Source organism: Drosophila subobscura, chromosome A, assembly GCF_008121235.1.
Source record: "Drosophila subobscura isolate 14011-0131.10 chromosome A, UCBerk_Dsub_1.0, whole genome shotgun sequence".
NCBI classification, from domain to species: Eukaryota; Metazoa; Arthropoda; class Insecta; order Diptera; family Drosophilidae; genus Drosophila; species Drosophila subobscura.
Window position 1 is genome coordinate 12,219,334 of NC_048530.1, and position 18,327 is coordinate 12,237,660.

At 45.2% G+C, this 18,327-nt stretch overlaps 4 protein-coding genes and 2 long non-coding RNA genes across 8 annotated transcripts; 2 read left to right on the forward strand and 4 right to left on the reverse strand.

Annotated features, from left to right (window-relative positions):
* Nucleotides 1–590: 590 nt before the first annotated feature.
* On the reverse strand, nt 591–18,236 carry LOC117892347. Its single transcript, XR_004648716.1, has 3 exons — nt 17,669–18,236; nt 3,961–3,970; nt 591–604 (listed from the first exon to the last, which is right to left on the reverse strand). It is a non-coding gene; the product is annotated as an uncharacterized LOC117892347 (long non-coding RNA).
* LOC117892312 lies at nt 4,847–6,970 on the reverse strand. Its single transcript, XM_034798467.1, has 3 exons — nt 5,923–6,970; nt 5,584–5,864; nt 4,847–5,521 (listed from the first exon to the last, which is right to left on the reverse strand). The coding sequence occupies exons 1-3, from the start codon at nt 6,955–6,957 to the stop codon at nt 5,014–5,016; spliced, it is 1,824 nt and encodes a 607-aa protein (XP_034654358.1). The 5' UTR covers nt 6,958–6,970; the 3' UTR covers nt 4,847–5,013.
* Nucleotides 7,330–8,836, reverse strand: LOC117892333 (glyoxalase domain-containing protein 4). Its single transcript, XM_034798489.1, has 4 exons — nt 8,677–8,836; nt 8,369–8,418; nt 8,201–8,307; nt 7,330–8,128 (listed from the first exon to the last, which is right to left on the reverse strand). The coding sequence occupies exons 1-4, from the start codon at nt 8,776–8,778 to the stop codon at nt 7,512–7,514; spliced, it is 876 nt and encodes a 291-aa protein (XP_034654380.1). The 5' UTR covers nt 8,779–8,836; the 3' UTR covers nt 7,330–7,511.
* On the forward strand, nt 9,489–10,569 carry LOC117892341 (antigen 5 like allergen Cul n 1). 3 transcript variants are annotated; one of them, XM_034798526.1, is made up of 4 exons: nt 9,489–9,699; nt 9,861–10,174; nt 10,229–10,478; nt 10,510–10,569. In XM_034798526.1, the coding sequence occupies exons 1-4, from the start codon at nt 9,541–9,543 to the stop codon at nt 10,510–10,512; spliced, it is 726 nt and encodes a 241-aa protein (XP_034654417.1). In that variant the 5' UTR covers nt 9,489–9,540; the 3' UTR covers nt 10,513–10,569. The 3 variants fall into 3 exon arrangements, with proteins under 3 accessions (XP_034654417.1, XP_034654405.1, XP_034654394.1); XM_034798503.1 differs by having other exon boundaries at nt 9,491–9,699; nt 9,795–10,174; XM_034798514.1 differs by lacking the exon at nt 10,510–10,569 and having other exon boundaries at nt 9,490–9,699; nt 9,795–10,174; nt 10,229–10,481.
* LOC117892344 lies at nt 11,739–13,062 on the forward strand. Its single transcript, XR_004648715.1, has 4 exons — nt 11,739–12,047; nt 12,110–12,285; nt 12,409–12,495; nt 12,556–13,062. It is a non-coding gene; the product is annotated as an uncharacterized LOC117892344 (long non-coding RNA).
* Nucleotides 14,685–17,669, reverse strand: LOC117892322 (transmembrane protein 198). Its single transcript, XM_034798478.1, has 5 exons — nt 17,377–17,669; nt 16,334–16,699; nt 16,086–16,250; nt 15,689–16,030; nt 14,685–15,619 (listed from the first exon to the last, which is right to left on the reverse strand). Exons 1-5 carry the CDS (start codon nt 17,467–17,469, stop codon nt 15,434–15,436), a joined length of 1,152 nt encoding a protein of 383 aa, XP_034654369.1. The 5' UTR covers nt 17,470–17,669; the 3' UTR covers nt 14,685–15,433.
* Nucleotides 18,237–18,327: the final 91 nt, after the last annotated feature.

Sequence of the window (18,327 nt, forward strand, 5' to 3'; positions counted from 1 at the left end):
AGTGGGGGATGGGATGGGATCTATCACATGGAAATTTGCCGTTATTATTGGCCATATTTTAATGCTCTTCGCTGTCCGTATCTGTCCGTCCGTCTGCTACGTTTGCGGCTTCTTCAGTGTCGGCCAACCGAGATTTGTCGTAGTCCATTTTTGATTTATTTATGTGTTTATTTGCCTTGTTTTTGGCTTTGCGTCTGTGATTACTCATGGCCTCCCCACCACACAACCAAAACATGCAATGGATACGGATACTCAATAGAGGGAATGGTTATGGACAGCCGGCGGAGTGGTGAAATTCGATTTGCATATTATTTTATTTGCATTTTACATAATAATTTAATTTTATTAGTTTTGCTGCATCATCATCATCATCATCGGCCTCGTCATCGGCTCAAGTTGCCAAATCCTAATGGCTCTAATGGCACCTTGGTGGGGTCCGCATCCACATGCTGCCCCTCCATGATGGCCCCACCTCCTCCGATTCCTCTTCCTCCTCCATTGATTGTGTATTTTGAGGTCATCGTACCGGCATTCGTCGTCATCTCTGGATGGGCGCTTTTTTGGTCAGGTTTGGGCTCTCCCTCTCCTCGCCCTCTCTCTCTCTCTCTCTCTTCGCTTTGCTTTTCCGTTGCCCTAATGCATTGCATGCCCTATTGGGGACACTTAGTGCGGCCACGCCCCCCGCAACGCCCTACTAAATGTGTATGTGTGGGTATGGGTACATAGTATATATTTTGTAGTTAAATTTTGTTTTCCTTCTTTTTTTTGGGCATTTATTTTCATGGTTTACTTGTAGCATATTTCGCTGGCCGCCACATTCATTTAACTTTGTGGTGCACGGAGCGGTGCAGGCGGTGGGAAAGGGCTGGTAGTGCAGAGGGTGTTGCCAGGGATTGGCCGACAATTGCTGCAGTCTTTGGAGAGTCTTTCTCCAGCGCAACGATGGGCAGTCGTAAATTAGTTGCGAATGGCAGCGCAGTAACGCCATCACACTAGCAAACACCAGTGCACACCCAAGCACAACCAGCCGAGCAACATCCCACCAAGGAGCACCAACACCAACACCAGCACCAAAAAACCCCAATACCAGCAACACAGAGAGTTACAGAGCGAGAAAAGTTCACAAAGTTGAACTAGCGTGGCGTGGCATGTGGTGGGAAGAGCGAAAGGAAAAGAAAAGTTTAGTCGCGACTTGAACTAAAATTGTAATCAGATACTGGCCATTAAATTTGTGACACTCTCAAATTGTTGTCACATCTTTAAAGCTTTCAAATGGGGCATACCCAAACATGCCTACGCCCATCCAACAAAACTTTCCCAAGAGAATTCCCAGGAAGGTTGCCATAAACTAATTTGTAATCCAATCAACAACAACTCCAATTCAACTGCAAAAGTCTCATCATCAACAGCAATATGGGAGACAATTTTCACTACCACAAAAAGAAAGCACATCAAAATCATTAACAAACAGCGAACAAATTTCAGCCATGAAGAACACTCAAACTTCAGCAGCAACAGCAAAAATCTGCAACTTGGAACACCAAGCGCTGTTTTTGTGGGGTAAGAAAACTGCCAGAATCGAAACGAGGGCGGATTGGATAAAAATGAAAAGTCAAGTAGAAGTACGAGGTTCTAGGTAGGAAGGCATGAATCCAGCTTGAAATTATAAGCACAAGCACACACACACACACACACACACACAGACACACAACAAAACAATTTTTCACACATTCCACAGGCAAGTGAAACTACCGCACGCCTCTCCCCTGAGTCAGTCATCTGCTATTCCAAACTGAATGTGAACAGAAGCAACAAAGGCTCTAAGTATTTAAGCTAGTTTGAATTTGAAATGACTTGCAGTTGACCCACCGCCCCGAGCCACCGATGCCACCCAGAACAGCACAGAAAACCAGAGCAAAGCCCCAAACCCAAACCCAACCCAGCCCAAAGCCGAAACCAGAACAAACACCAGCCGGAGCGAGACCAGACCAAAATGGAACCCTAACGTTCAATGCAATTTGGTTTCCTTTTTGGTTGCTGTGTTGCCCCACTGCTGCTGCCGTTACCAATTATTTGCGCTGTTATCGCGACCTTCTTGTGCTGACCTCAATTTGGCAAATAAGGTTCTCTGTCGGGTGCTCCTTCTACGACTGCTGCATAAACGGAGCCTCAAGCCTCGAACCTCGGAACCGGAGGAGGGAGCTTGTTGATTGCCTCCAAGTCTGATTGAAGTGCAAGGTGAGGCACGATATGGCAGAGCAGGTGCAGAGGCAGGGGCAGAAGCAGGGGCAGAGGCAGAGGCAGGGCGGCATACCTCTGGCAATTTCTCGCAGTGCAGGGGACCAGGGGGAATGATAGGTCCTTGGGCAGGGGGGGTTTCTCTTTCACTTTTAATGGCAACTGGCATAATGAGCTGCAAATAGGAGTAAGAGTACGACGACCACGAGAATGGGCACGGGCAGGGGCAGGGGCACGAGTAAATAGTATGTATGCCATGTGCCACAATGTAGCTAGACTCGGGCTCTGCATTTGTTTTGGCCACTTGGGACTTGGTGCCACCACCAACCACTCGTCTGCTCTTCTGGGCCAGCATTGACACAATAAAACATTTGTTGTCGTTGCATTTATTGACGCATTTGCTCTTTTGCATATTTTGAATGTTTTCCCATACACTAACTATGGGTATTCCCAATTATTCCATAGATAGCATCCTGCAACTTTCAATTCTGCTTTTATGTATCCCTTAAGTCAGCTCTGACTTAAGTTTTGCAATGAGAAGATATCAATTCCAACATATTTTGAACACTTTATAGTAGATTTAAAATGCGTAAAAGTTTTCAATATTTTCAGATAACTCTGCAAGCTTTCAGTTTCCTATTTAAAGAGTTTCCAAGGGCACTACCATTCCTACTTCAAATACTCTAGGTTTTGTGCTGAAATATTCCCTAAACCCTTCAGAGTTTCTCACTTACTCGTACTTTGGTCTGATACGTACCCTTCAGTGTATTTGAAGCTTCGTCCCATTACTTCTATATCGTTTCAGTTATTTTTGCTATTTTTTTGACGCGACAAAATAAAATGTAATTTTTCCTTTAGGCCCATTTCCCAGCCCCCAGCTCAGCCACTGAGCCACCCAGACCCAGTAACAAAACCCCAGTCTCGGGGCAAAAATGCGACAATTCAATGCTGACAACGAAAACAACAAATTTCCACAACAAAATATGCAAATCGTAGTTTTTAGTTGGGCGAGGTCAGGCGACTGCTGGTGAACGGAGGGGGGTGTGGGGAGAGAGCCCGGGCACAGGGCTCAAACCCAACTATGGGCGGCAGGCTATTGGCTAAATTGAAGTCAAGTGCAATTGCATTTTCCGCTCATCATAAATAATTCAAAAGTGTGAAAAACAATTTTTTTCTTCGCTTCCAATTTTTAATTTTCGTTCAGTTTTCGATGTAGCAAAAAATAATTACTGTACAAAATTATGGACTTTTTTTGTGTAGTTACATGTGCAAGGTCATTAAGGATAATGCCATTTTCACGTTGTTTTTTCTTTTTAATCTCTACAAGGCTATAGCTCAGCTGTTTCCTGTCGAAAAAGGACATGTCACGCCTCCTCGGGATCGGGAAAATGTCCCGGATCACTTCGGGAGCTAGGACATTAAGGATAATGCCATTTGAATATTGTTTTTCTATATAATCCCCTTCAACGCTATAACTCGGCTGTTTCCTGTCGGATCAGGACATGGCATGCCTCCTGGCGGAGGTACGAGTCTCCTGTATCGCTTGAGTCCATCAAGGACCACAAGGACTGCAGGATATGGCTGTCCTACGCTATTTTGTAATTGGGAACTTTTCAGCCTGAAATTATGCTATACTTTTGAGAGCAAAAGCAGCCCCCAAAAGATACTTCAGTTTATTGGCCTCTGCCCCTGACACGTCTCTGCCGCTGCCTCTGCCGCGACTCTGCCCTGACTCTGCAGTGTGTGTTTCTAGGGGAGGGTGGCGAGCTAAAGGAGCGTGTTGGCGTGAGTAGTGTTGTTGATGTAGATGACAGATGAAGAACAAATGTAAAATTTGACAAATAACCGCTAAGTGGCAGATGTAATACTGAGTGCCGGGTATAAAAGTTGTGACGCGTAAGAAGCGTCTCACACGTCCCTTCTCGTTCCATTTCGTTTTTTTTTAGTCAAGCCCAGTTTTGGTGTCATTTGCTTTTGCATATGTGTACATGTGTATGTATTGGCCTTGAAGAGGGATTATGGCTTATTGATTGGTTTTTCCATTGGCATATTGTGCTCCTGTCCTGCTAAAAGCTGCATATTGCTGAAAATTAAAGAAGGAAATATAAATTATGTGCGACTCTCAGTTTGACATCGCTTCAAAAAAAAAAGACAGAATTAGAAATGTGTAGGTAAAATATTTATTGTTCGAATTTTATTCAGAAAAACTTAATTAGTTTATTATTATTATTGGCACTACTTACATATTTCCAGGGTTTCTTAATTTCATAATTAATAAAATATTTAAACGTATCTGTAAAGTTCGTGCAATTCTCTTGCCAATCTCTTGCTAAGTGAAACATATTTTTTGGATTTATTTGGATTTGAATATTCTAACAAGGAGGAAAGTCTGCGCAAAAGGTCGTAGTCGGTTTTAGTTATTCGAAGGGCAAGTAAGCCTCTTACTGTTATATTATCTGACCGCTAAGGATAAGCAATATTATTCTTAGGTATTTATAGCTAAAAGAATTACAAATAATTGTCTGTATATATTACAATGTCTGTTGTACATTCATACGATTTTTGAACATTTTACGTATTTCTTATGATGATTATAAATAAAATAATTTGGCTTTTGTTATGGCAGGTATGGCAGATATTTCCCAATTGAAATCTTCTGAGGCTCGAGGGTCAGTCTCGCCGGTCCGATGCCAGGGGGTCAAATGCCAGGCACTGAACAGTTCAGGACAGTTCTTGGCCTTTGAGCCCCTGGTTCATCAGAGCCAGTCCGAATTTTTATTTTAGTCCCCTCCAGGCCTTCGTTTCGTGCTCGGTGCGGGGTTGGAGCAGCGACAGGTTGGTGGACGAGATCTGTGGCGTGATGGTACTGATGGTACTCGAGCGATTGTCCTGCTTGGAGCGCAGGCGTTTGCTGGCCCCCAGCTGGGACATCTTGCGCAGGGTGATGTAGTCCTTGTTGAGCATGCGACACAGCTCGATGAAGGTGCAGAGCCGCGGATTCTTCAGATCTGCGGCAAGCTGATAGGCGGCATTGAGCACCTCCGTTTGCCGCTCATACTTGTGGAGTACGGCATGCGCCTTGGCCAGCAGCATCGTGCTGAGGAACTGCCAGATCTTGCTGTTGCAGCGCTTGGCCTCCTCGATGGCCTGCTGGCCATACGACAGGCACTGCACAAAGTGATTATGTTGCACATGATGATCGGCTATCTCATGCAGCAAATAAGCGCGCTCGATCGGCAGCTTGGCAAAGAACAGACGCTGCTCCAGGTGCTGTAGGGATTGTCTACAAAAGAAAGAGATGAAACATCACTATAATGACATCACATCGCCCTACGCTGTGCTCACGATTTGTGTCTGTCATGCACTGGATACCCGTAGGATGATCGATCCCCGAACACATAGACTGCTCGCTCGAGCGGCTTGATCGCCGGCACATTCAGCATCATGCACATGGCATTCTTGTTGTATGGCGTGACACGTGTGGGCGGCAGGCGGTAGCCCTCGCTCAGGCTCAGGGCCAAATGGTTGTACACCTCGTTCGTGAATTCCGTCTTCCAAGGCATTATACGACTCGTTTTGACGCTCACATAGTTGCCCATCACATCTTCCACGAATTTACGCAGACGCTGAGACAAAAGGCAGAGAATGAAGCTGGATTGGGCAGCGCGAGGATCGCTCACTTACCGCCAGATCATCGTGCCGCCTCAGGAAACGGATCGTGCGCAGAATGCTGTGCATGTTCCGGCGCGTTTGGTACTGGATGCGAAATAAGCTCTCGTCGCGGAAGCGTTGCGACATCTTGAAATTGCGATTCTCCTGCGGTACGTCATTGTACAGGGGACTGCGGGCGTGCAGCATCCGTGTGAAGGTCTTTATGCGCTGGAAAGAGTTCTCCAGATACTGTTCCCGCTCCGGCGATGAGCCAAAGTACTGGTCGAGCAGTAAATTGGGATTCTGGCGCAGGGTCTTAAAGAAGAGGAAGTCCTTCCAGGAGCCGTGTAGATAGTTCTGATAAAATATCTTGGTTTTGCGACGCCGTCGGGCCTGCTCCAGGGGCGAGAGTATTTCCGTTTCCGCCTCCTGAACGCTCTGGACATCGCATTGCTGCTGCTGCCTGATGATCTTCCAGTGCGGCCGCCTGTCCTTTGGCACCAGCTCCCCTCCCACCGACTTCTGCTCGTAGAACGCTTTCAGGCTGCTCGATTTATTCATGAAGAAGCTGGCCAGGCCATCGCCCAGGCTGTCCTTGAAGTTCTCGTTAACCACCATCAAGCGCTTCTCGAACGGCTCCATGGAGGTGCCCACATGTCGGCGCACATTGTCGTTCAGCAGCAACTTGTTCGTCTCGAAGCGATTGAGGTCGTACAGCGCATCCGCCACCGCCAGTTGAGTGTGCACATCGTCCGGCCCCAGCACCTGGGCCGCCCTTGTGCTGTCAAGCAGTGCCGCCTCCGCCCGTGCCACCGACCGATTGAACTTGCTCCTCAGCTGCAGCGTCCTGAAATCCTGGCCATGATGTTCATCGATGCACTTGTCGAAATACTTCTGCGCCGATGTATCCATCCGGGCATTGGCAAAGACACTGCCCCAGCTCCGGTGGATGTTACGTCGCTGCTCCTCCGGCCAGTCGAACATCTCCCAGGGCTTCTGTGGTGGCAAAAGCTTACCCGGGGGCGCGACCAATGCTGGTTCCATCTTAATTGTCTTCGGATTTTGCATTGCAATGGTCAGAAAAGTAAAAAGCAACTAAGAAAAATATATAAAAAAAAACAATAAAAACCTAAAAAGTTAAATAAAAGAAACGATTTTGTTTAACGTAAAGAGCTTGAATGAAAATGAATGAAAATTCGGTGCAGGCGCAGCAAGAGTTGATCGGAGGCAATGGAAATGTATTGCCCATTGTACAGTGCGTGAAGGGACAGGCGACACTATGGGCCGTTGGATGCCATGGATTCCAACTGAATGAGCAAATCCTTAAGACTCTTTACAGCTGGATATTGAGCATCCTAAGAGACACCAAACGTGGATGCAAAGGAAGCATTTCCCGTGCCCTTCTTATATTTGTACCTATGCTAATGTTATTTCCGATCATTATTTTGTCTTTCTATTGCTATTTATTGTTCGTTTTCACGCCTTGCGTTTCAGAAAAACGTCAACAATCGCCAAAAAAAAAAATGTGCATGGAAAATATCAACTTTTTTATCCGCAATTAGGTCCGAAAAAAAAATCGTATCTTATGTACAAATGCTGCAAATGTCAGAGAGCAGCAGGCATCACTTTGGCTGGAAGGGATCCTTGGCAATGTACTTGTCCAGCCGCTGCTCGCCATCGGGCTCCACCTGGGAGAGCTGGCTGAAACCCTCCTCATCCACAAAGCAGATCTCATGACCATCGGGATCGGCCAGAATTAGCACTGATACGGTGGCCTTGCCGGGCGTATCCAGGGTGATAAGCGGCTTCAGGATAGTGCCGCCGGCTGCCTTCACTGCTTCGTGCAGCGGCGGTTGGTTGGCCGAGGGCACTGCGAAGGCAATCCGTCCATAGGCCTTGGCCCGATTGAGTGCATCCGTGATCTGGGTGAGCTGAAGCGACGCCTGATTGCCGCCATAGGTCAGCAACAGGGTCTGCTTGGTCTCTGCTAGTATTTTCATCTGGAGCAGCTGCTGCCAGTAGTTGCGCGAGGCCGCCAGATTGCTCACATGCAGCTCCACCGACTTCAAAGGATCGGCGTTGGCCGATGACGGGGCCTGGTCGATCACATAGAACTTGTAGCCGTCGGGAGAGGTGAGCACACTGCCATTCCCATCCGCCTTCTCAATTGGATACGAGTGCTGGGCGGCGCGCGACAATATCTCGGTGGAGTGGATGGTGACGCCGCCGAAATCGTTACCTGTGGGAAGATTGTCGATTACAGATTGCTGGCAACTCAATGACGGCACAAGTTTTGCTGCTGATTGCTTACCCATCTCGTAGCTGGTCACGCCGTAGTTGTATGTCAGCTCGATGACAAAATGTGAGCTCTCCGGGCCGTAGCCGACCATGGTCTTGCTCCAGCGATTGTCATAGGGTCTGCAAGGGATTAGGGGACTAGTTTTTCTCTGACTCTAGCTGCCTCTTGCCAGCGACTTACCCATTGCACTCGGCATCGCAACCTTCTTTGAACTCCTCATGACGCAAAACCTGTTTCACCAAGCCAGACACAGACAGAGACGGAAACAGCAATATTTGTTAGTGGTTAGTGCAAAATTACAGAGTCATTACGGCTATCTGGCATCTGGGCTTCTAATTAGTCAGTCAGCAGCCACTAATTACCAATTGCGTTGTTCAGATAAAAAAAAACCGCACTCGTATCGCATCCCGAAGCGATAACGTACACACAGATGTAGCTTTCAACAAACACTTTTATTTTCAAATCAAATCAGAAGAAGCGGTACCAACCTTCATTCCCAGGACCTGGCGGAAGAAGTGGGCGTTCTTGGCTCGGTCTCCGATCTTGAATACATAGTGAAGCGCACGTCCAGGTACTGTTGCTGCTGCCATTATTGAGTTGAATTTGGAATTTAGTTAGTGAAACAATTCTGTTGTGTTTATCGTAGCCGCTGTTGTTCGCAGTGTGACCGTGGACTTATCAACAAAATATACCGAAGGACGCTCAACAAAATATAGCAAAATATACCTTCTCATGTTCAAAATATACCGTAAATATACCGAATAATAAATCAACAATTCGCCCAATGTTCGGCACACTTACCAATCTACAGCAAAAGAAGCTTTGTGAAAACAATGTACATAATTGTACATGTTAAGGCTTAGTACTCAGATGCGCTTTATATTTTATATATATTTGCAATATATTTCGCTCCGTGCCCAGTATGACCAAGGTGGGCCAAGTGCATGCTCTCTGGGTACACTGTTTTTTGTTTGTTTCCAAAATGAAATTCGTTAAAAATTCAAATTTTGTATGAAAGCAGGAGGAGTGTGTTATTTCAGAGTGGACATAGAGATTGGAGGAACAAAATAAGGCTCAATCTTAAAAACTTCAACTAAAAATAATTTCATATAAAATATAAGTCGAAATGTACAACAGAAGACAACAGAAACTGAAACAGTCAATTGCTATTTGGGGCCACCCTAAAATATTGAAGCCAACCCATCTCGGCTCTTAACGATGATTCACTGTTCCACTTTGTTGTTTACGCTAAAGCGTATATATATACAGCATATATAGAACATTCACCCACTTATATTGGGGAAGGGATTGCCTATAAATACCGAGTAGTGCATGGGGCTCTCCATTCATCTATGAATGCCCGAATGCCAGTGATGAGACACCGTCAATCGTTTGCCCGGCTGTTTCCGGCCTTCCTGCTGGCCGTCCTGTATCCTCTTGCTGCTGGCCAGAACTACTGTGACCCGGAACTATGCCCCAGCGGCAGACATGTGGCCTGCCAGAACAGCGGCGTAAGTTAGTGTGTCCATGCCCACGGGTCCAGACCCATTTTGATACCCTAAATGTGCTCCACTGATAAGCCAACTCGAACGGGGCGGGGGGTCAGCGCTTTGTCAGCGGCTGCAGTGGCGAGTTCGTGCCCATAGACCCCCAAATTCCGCTCATCCTTCAGCTGCACAATGAGCGCCGCAACCAGATCGCCGGCGGGGGACTGAGCGGCTTCCCCAGCGCCGTCCACATGGCCACCATGAGCTGGGACCCAACCCTGGCCCAGCTGGCCGCCTACAATGCCCTGCAGTGCCGCATGGCCCACGACGAGTGCCGCAACACGAACACCTACCGCTACGCGGGACAAAACCTCAGCATTCTCTTCACACGCAGCGGGGACGTGGCCGACTTTCTGCGCCAGCGCATTGCTGCGTGGTTCGATGAGAACCGTTATGCAACCAGCGGCGACATGGAGAACTATCAAATGCGTGGCGGACCGTGCGTACCGTTGTGCCCTTTGTTTTTCTTTCCATCTTAATCCTCCATTAATAGCGCCATTGGGCACTTCACGACGATGGTGAATGAGCGCAACAGCCGCGTGGGCTGTGCCATCGCCCGATTCACGGACGCCAACAATGTGCAGGCCACGCTGCTGGCCTGCGACTATGCCGTGACGAATGTCCTCAACAATCCCGTCTACCGTGCTGGTGCACCAGCCTCCGAGTGCACCTCGGGCAGGAATCCCACATATCCGAATCTCTGTGCCGTCAACGAGAATTACAACTTTAACCAGTGGTCGGGCTAGCCAGTGCCTGAACTGGCTGTTCGATTAGTGATGCGACTCCACAGATGGGGAACGGAGCAGCTTGAACCAGTTGAATAGTAAATTGAAAATTGTATCCCAATACAAGTTAAAAAGTTGCAGAAATATTAAATAGAAAGTCTGGCAAAAAAACATCTACAACCCAGAAAGCAGCTGGCAGCTGGCAGCTGGGCACAGTCGCGGGCTATAAATCGAATCAGAACTTTGACAGAAGCAGATACCACACAATAGAGCAAAACTGTAGCTTTCACTGGAATTTACTTGTGAAGAAACGAAAGAAAATGAAAGCATATTTCACTCATTCAAGCTGCACCTAAAATGCACATAATAAAATTATTTATTTAAATACATGTATTGACATGTATGTCAATGGTAGCGCTATAAGGACTCCACCAGGAACTACACCACACGGACAGAACGAACTTTTTTCTCATGGATGGAAGAGACACCTTGCGCTCGAAATACCGAAAACCAATGCACAATTCCCTTTTACTTGTCCCATAGGTGGCAGCACAGCAAAGATCTCACTAAAACTCCATTCTCAATTTCAATTTCGTCATAGTCTCTGTCAGAGATAGGTTTCCCTGCCGCTGTAGTACGCTCACTGGCGTTTTGTCAGAATATGAGCTATCTAACCTATTAAGGATGGCCTTAAAATTCAGGACCGTGTTAAAAGATGATAAAATATTGCTTGCAGCCCCTTTCACCTTATTTCGTAGGATATCTGTTGCCATTTAATGCTGCCCTCATAGGGCTCGAAAACTTTGTAGGACCGCCAGCGCTGCTTGGCGCCAAGCGACACAGTCGCCTTGTTTCCGTTCGAACTCTGGGACGGATTTTACCATGTCAAAAGGTTGATCGCACTCGACCCTAGGCCTGATAGTTCTTTTTTTTCATAACCTCTACCTGGCCTCCATTGCTGTGGCCTGGCGTTCAGTGCGGTCAGCACGGCCGCTGGCATTTCAGGCTTTGCCCACACATTTGCACTTGCTTCAGCATGCCTTATAAGAAATTCGATGGATATAACTTCAAAAAACTATAAGAGTATGGGCAGCGTGACTGGGAAAACTTAGAAAAGCACCAAAAATGAAATCTCCTGAATGAAATCAAACAATTTTTGAAATAAATTCAAATTTATAGAAAATTTCACTGAAACTAGTAGGCCATGAAATCGTCCGGCCCTTGCCTGTTTTGAGGAGCCTAGATTTTGTTCCGAGAATATTCAGTTGACTACCGAGAGCAGTCGAGAACACATCTACTTTTGTAGAGTCGGAAAAAATCAAAGTTTTTTTAGAAAACCGAAAAATTTCGGAAAAAGAAAAAAAAAAGTTGAAGTAAAAAAGAAAATATTTCTTTAAAATTGAAAAAAAAATTATTTCGGACATAGTTTAAAATATTTTCAATTGGTTAATAATTAATTGTGTTGAATGGTTTTCGCGAGTTCCCATCAGTTCCTTCTTTTCTAAAGAATATTTTAATATTTAATATTTTCAATTTACAATTTTCAAATACAAAATTTACAAATATTCGGCAATTAAATTTTTACGCGTAAGTGTGCTCTGACATTTTTGTAATGCGGAAAAGCAAACGAAATTCCTTCCATTCTCAAGCAGTGATTGATATATGATTTTATTTGATTGATTGATTGATTCACATTCGACATGTACCGGGCAGAGGCATTTACACTTTCAAGCAGTTCCTACAAAATGAGACCCATACACAAAATGTTGGACTTTTACTTTCGCTTCTGGCCCTCATGGAGCAACAAGGAAAAGGCCATCGCCGCGTAAGTACAAAAACGAGCAACCAAACCCATACAAAGGGTTGTGGAACCTGACTGCTGTTGGGGTTGCTAGTACCTGCTGTACTTTCCCCAGCTGATTTTCCTTTTCTTTGTATGTCCATATAGTCTTTTGGCTGCTGGCCTTTACGCTCTGTTTGCCTGTTGGCTTTGGGTATATTCCACTCGGCAACAATGAATTCCCGAAATCGGAGAGTAAGTAAAATAAAGTTAAACAAAAAGTCAGTAGTTTTTAATAAATTAATTTTAATTTAGATTGAAAACACACAACAAAAATTATTCCGCTGATACATACGAGTCCAAGGATATCTCTGGCACACACTAAACTCTTTATGTTTAAACATTGACACAAGTTAACAATTTAATATAATTGTTGAATACACGTAAGACCCCTAGGGCACGGGGTCACCACAGCCAATCAACCATGCCAGTGGCATTCAAGACCAAGGATATCTCAGCAATTGCAGCGAATATTTATTTATATCTCCATATTTCACACACTAAACTAATCATTTACACAACTTAACAATTTATTTAATTGTTAAGATACAACTAAGACACAAAAAAGCACTGGCAAACCTGCTGCCATGGTTGATTGGCTGAAAATAATTTCTTTTCGGCGGTGGAAAGCATTGACGAGCAACGGCACAGCACAGCGCACACAAGAACACAATTGTTCAATCTGTTCAATAACAATTAACGTTTAAGTTACTTACTTGCTTTTCATGTTAAACTACGCAATAAAATGCAATTTAAAAACGATGCCATTTTGATTTTGTTTTATTCCAAATAGCTGAAAATAGAAGCTTGTGCTGGCCCAGTATTTATTCCGATAAGTCTCAATTTTGGCAACCAAATGAGAAGGCGCATCCATTCTGTTTGGCCTGCATGGTTTATTTATTGTATTTGTTATTCTTTTTGAATATTATAAGGAGGGTGTGTGTGTACAGGAGGGAGGCCATTCGAAGCTTTGATTTCACTTTGTCAGATTTGCGTAGATACTCGTAGTTTGAGAGATGTTAAGTTAAGATCATGGAGAATGGAAATTGATTCAAATTATTCTCTACAAAAGTGTCCATCTTAGGGTAAATCTTATGTCTAGTATGTACTCGGAGACGGATTGGCGACTTCAAAGTGAAATCGAAAACCAGAATAGCCCTGATGGCCCTTCTGCCTCCGTAATTATTCTTGTGTGTGTGTGTGTGTGTGTGCTTGTTGTTGTTTTTCTTGGGCTGTTAAATCTTTAAAGATTCTCACTACTTTAGTATGCAGCTGGTAGTGCTCTTACAGACTAAAATGGAAACCCCTGTCTGACAAGAGTTCTCTTAAATGCCGAGAGAGAGCCACAGAAGCGACCTCTGTGTGTCCAACAACACCGCCAGTATCCGTCAGTATGTATGAGACATTGCTGTTAAAAGCCAGTAAACATCCATCATAAATGCAATAGTAACTCAGAAGCAGGGGGAACAATAAAGGATGATCAAATATCAAGAAGTAGTTGTAACAAATCAACAAATTGCGGACGGCAGCAATTGCTAGAAACTGAAATCTGATCAACATCAACACAGACAAAAGGAAAACAAATTACACTGATTCAATGTAGAAGTAGAAGTACAATGGATGCATGGATAAGTATCTCTGACTGGCAATGTCAACTGTCTTTCAAGGCTTTTTGTGTGTTTGCATTTTCATTTTATATATCACTAAAATTGAATATACTCGTACGTATGTAGATACCCTCAACATGCGTTGATCGCCTGAATCTATTGGAATTCTTCTTTTTTTTCTTAGTTTGTACCGCAGTTTTGAAAGGATCTTAGATCATAATAATATAGGTAATATTATCCCTATGGCTAATGCTAAGACGGCTGAACGAGTGGTTCTGTACTGGGTTTATCTCAATGGGGTTTTCGCTTTTTCCCCGCCTTCACATACGATCAATCAATCCAAATGTCTTCGTCACTTTGGCTATTTCAATTGCTAAAGCTACATATGATCTTAACTCTAAGTGGATATATTTTCGTTCAGTTGTACAGGTCTAAAATCCAAATGCAACTGCCTGCACAGGACAGTGTAATCGTACATAGTATATATGTATATATATATATATATATATATGTATATATATTATAGTATATGGTGTATAGTGTAATACAAGGACATGTGCTTAAGCCTATTACATATTTCCCTTCACTGTTTTTTGTTTTATTGTACTTAATAGGTATTTTATTATATATTTATATAAATTGTATTTAGTTTAGTTTCTTTTTTATTATCTGCTGTGCTTGGCTTCACTTTGTTCTTGTCAATTAATTGAAGGAGTTTCAAACATGTTCTTAGGACTATTTGATAGTTAAAATGGAACGAAATGCCACAATCTTGATATATAAATATCTCCAACTCGTAACTCGGTTTATCGTATCGTATAAATATTAACACAGATATTAACTGAATAGTAAATTGCGATATTTGAAGAAGGAGAAGCGTAACTAGTTTTTGTTTTGGTTTTTAGTTAAGTTAGTTTTAGTTCCAGGAATACGAAATACCTATGACTCATCGTGAATCACACTCATCACTCGCCGCAGAAGTCAACTTATTGCAGACACTAAATGCGTTCCTTCCTCATTCATTTCAATCGAATTACATACATGCCACAGATATATGTTCCGTTGTAACATTTCATTAAGTGTTTCGACTCATTTGAGACTTATCGTATGGATTTTGGGCTTAAATTCTAGCTGTGCACGAATAAGAGGAGTACGTTTAGGGTTATGGGTTCTCTCTCCCCCATCTCTGCTCTGAACTGCCATTGTTCACCATTTCAAAATTCTTTAAGATCAGTTTATATTCCATGTGTATTCATGGAGCCTCTACAACAACTCCATTCTGGCTTGTGCTTCCATATCCGTGTCCAAGTGTAAGGCATTTTGCGCCCGAAATATAGCCTCAACATGTAACCGCACTTCTGTGTACCGTACTCTCCAGCTGTTCCAGCTAGATCTCAATTCGCTCGCTCGCTCCGCCGATCCCCGTCGATATATCCCCCGACCCGTGTCCGAACCTTTTCAGAGTACCACAGTAGTCCCGTAGTCCCCCCTTACGGGTATAGTTACATGTAGCTATTGCTTGTTTGTTATCCAATGTCACGGACAATTTCGATCTTATCGCACAGCTCCGAGTCCGGGTCGTGGATGGTGGTGAAGTGGGTGCGGTCGCTTCTGAAGGTGTTCCGCTCGTTCGAGCTGGTCTTGATCGACCGCTCCGATGGCGTATCTGTGCCACTTAGCTGAATGCGCTTCTGCAGGGCTGACACAAAGTTCTGCCAATAAGAGTCAAGTGATGGTCAAGATATTCGCTGCTGAGTGGTGCATGTGCGAGTGTCACTCACCTGTGATATGATGTCGCCCCGTGCCGTTCGCACCTGGTACAGGTAGCGGAACTTGCGCTGTCTGGCCTCCTCGCGTGTCTCGCGAGTGCGCGATTGTGAGCGCCTTACGGGTGCATGGGCGTGGCCCGGTCCGGCCTGCTGCTGGCTGTGCGGCAAGTGCGTAGCATGGGGATGGTTGGGATGATTGTGGTGCCGCATGTATACACGCTTGCGATGATCCACCCGCCAGGCAGTTATGAAGCACTGCACCATGATGCTGAGCACGATGGTCACGGGCCAGGCGGCAATCAGGAGGCCGCCATAGCACGGCGGCGGCAACGGATGCGGCCTCATGTTGAGTATCTGCAGCAGGACAACTTTTAGTTGGATCAGGGGGGAAGCAGCACTTGACACTTACCCAGTTTATCGTCTCCAGGCCGTGCATGAAGAAGTCGATGGCTCCAATGATCATGGCCGTGCCCACAATGCTGGAGGTGAGTATAGTAACGTATTTGACACAGCACAGAGTGAGCACCGAGCAGATGACAGCGCCACCCACCACGGCCACATATATTTCACGGTACTAAATCGGAGAGAACGCAAAAATCGAAGAACGAAACATGAGTAGAATGAAGGATGAGGGCGAGAGTTGGGTTTTTGACTTACCCCAAATTCGTTGTCCGGCATTGTGGCCACACAAACGGCCATTGCGGCACCGGACAAAAGGGCTCCGGCAAAGGCACTGATCAGTACCGAGGCAACCGGATATGTGGAGCCGAGTACGGCGCCCAGCAGTCCGGCCACAATGGCCAATGCCGAGTCTGCCGGCTTGCCGAGGAATGTGATCTGGAAGTCCTGGAGTATGAATATCCCATTGGCACCCACCATTAGTCCGCTTAGGAAGCCCACTGCCCGAAGGCAGCGGTAGCCGAGCAGGGCGTAAACGATACCGAAAACCGCGAATATGGCCCAAAGTATGGCTGCCAGGGTATCCGGTGCGGTTGGGGTACATGTCTGGTTCTCCAAGATGCCCTAATTACAACGTAAAAGAGAGAGAGAGAGAGAGAGATAGAGATAAGCATTGGCCTGCAGTTTGTACTCTTACTGTAATTCGATCAAGGACACGTGACACACATTGCCAGTGGCACCAGCGATGGCACCAGCACTTTACCGTTAACCACTCACTTATGTATGTACATACATATGTACATAGTATGTATTGTACATAAGCACGCGTCTGACTCATGCATATCTCATTTACTCTTTTTCGCACGCATGCACTGCCGGTTGAAGCATTGTTTGTGTGTGAAATTAAGAGAGCGGCATCTAACTGTATTATTATTATCCCTTGTGCATGCGTTATAGTGCATACATTATGCATTTATGCATTTTGTGTGTACATACAAACATATGTATGTAAATATGTATGCATTGTAGAGTGAATGCAAATTATAGCAAACAATGTCAACAAGAGAATATCATCAAAGCATAACAGCAACTGTGCTGAAATCGCTCTTGTTACTTTTCGCGATATCTCATGAGGCATAAACGCAGCCTCCATGAACTGACAACCAATACTTGTACTCTTTACAGTTAACACTTTGCATATTGTGCGACCTAACCTATAAAAAAAACAACACTGCAAATATGTATGTATGTACATACATATGTACATACATGCATGTCCACCCATATGTATGCGTACGTACCTTTATCAGAAATGGCCAGTCCAGGGGACTGCCCATGGCATCATCACTGCCATAGTCGTGGCCATCGTAGACCACATCCGCCCCCACCCTCATTCCGGCGGCAGAATGCGTTTTGGATCTTTTCTGTGTTCCTTTTGTTTTTAATGAAGAAATGCAAAACTGGAAGTCGAGTTGGATGGCTATGTAGAGTCCAGTCCAGCTATTTGTTGTTCACTCTGCCACGCATTCCAGCACTGAGCCGTACATTGTACCAACTTCAGCCTCGCCTCGCATCCCTCACCACTGCCGCAACACACTCCGCTTTGTGTGTCAAGCCTCCTGCAACAAGCCTCAAAATAGGGCGGAGCACTCTCTTACCGTCCTCGCATCTCGCAGTCTGTCCTCAATCGAATGTCGACGCCTTTGCGTTGTTTCACTTGTAATTATTTATCCGTGCATGGTGGCAAGGCTGTGAGGTTAGGCAAATCCACTGCTCGGTTTGTTTAACCACTTAATTTTAATATTTGATGTGTTGCAATTTTATTATTTTGTGTACACATATTTGCAGCGGATGGCTGGTGGCGCTGGAGCATGGACGTGTGTTCTGCTACAATCGGGGCCAAGACGAACTCGCTTGTGGTACAACAAAACACACACTCCTGCGGGCGCCAACAACGGCGCATCAATAGAGCAGAGCGGTGCGAGACAGGGATGGATAGAGCACGGCGAAAGGCGCAGGGCACTGTCGGTTAGAAAAGGAACGATAGAGGACGACTTGCGTAAACAAAACAACCCCTAAACAGCTGAAAGCCACACACACCAACCAAAAGCTTTAAGCTGAGGACGAGCCAAAGCTTCGTACAGCCGTGTCAGGATTGTATTGGCATCCCTGGTTTACCCTCTCCCCACCGGCATGAAACAGAACAGCGCATAAATGTTTTGATTATTTAGTGTTTAGTGTTACATATTCTG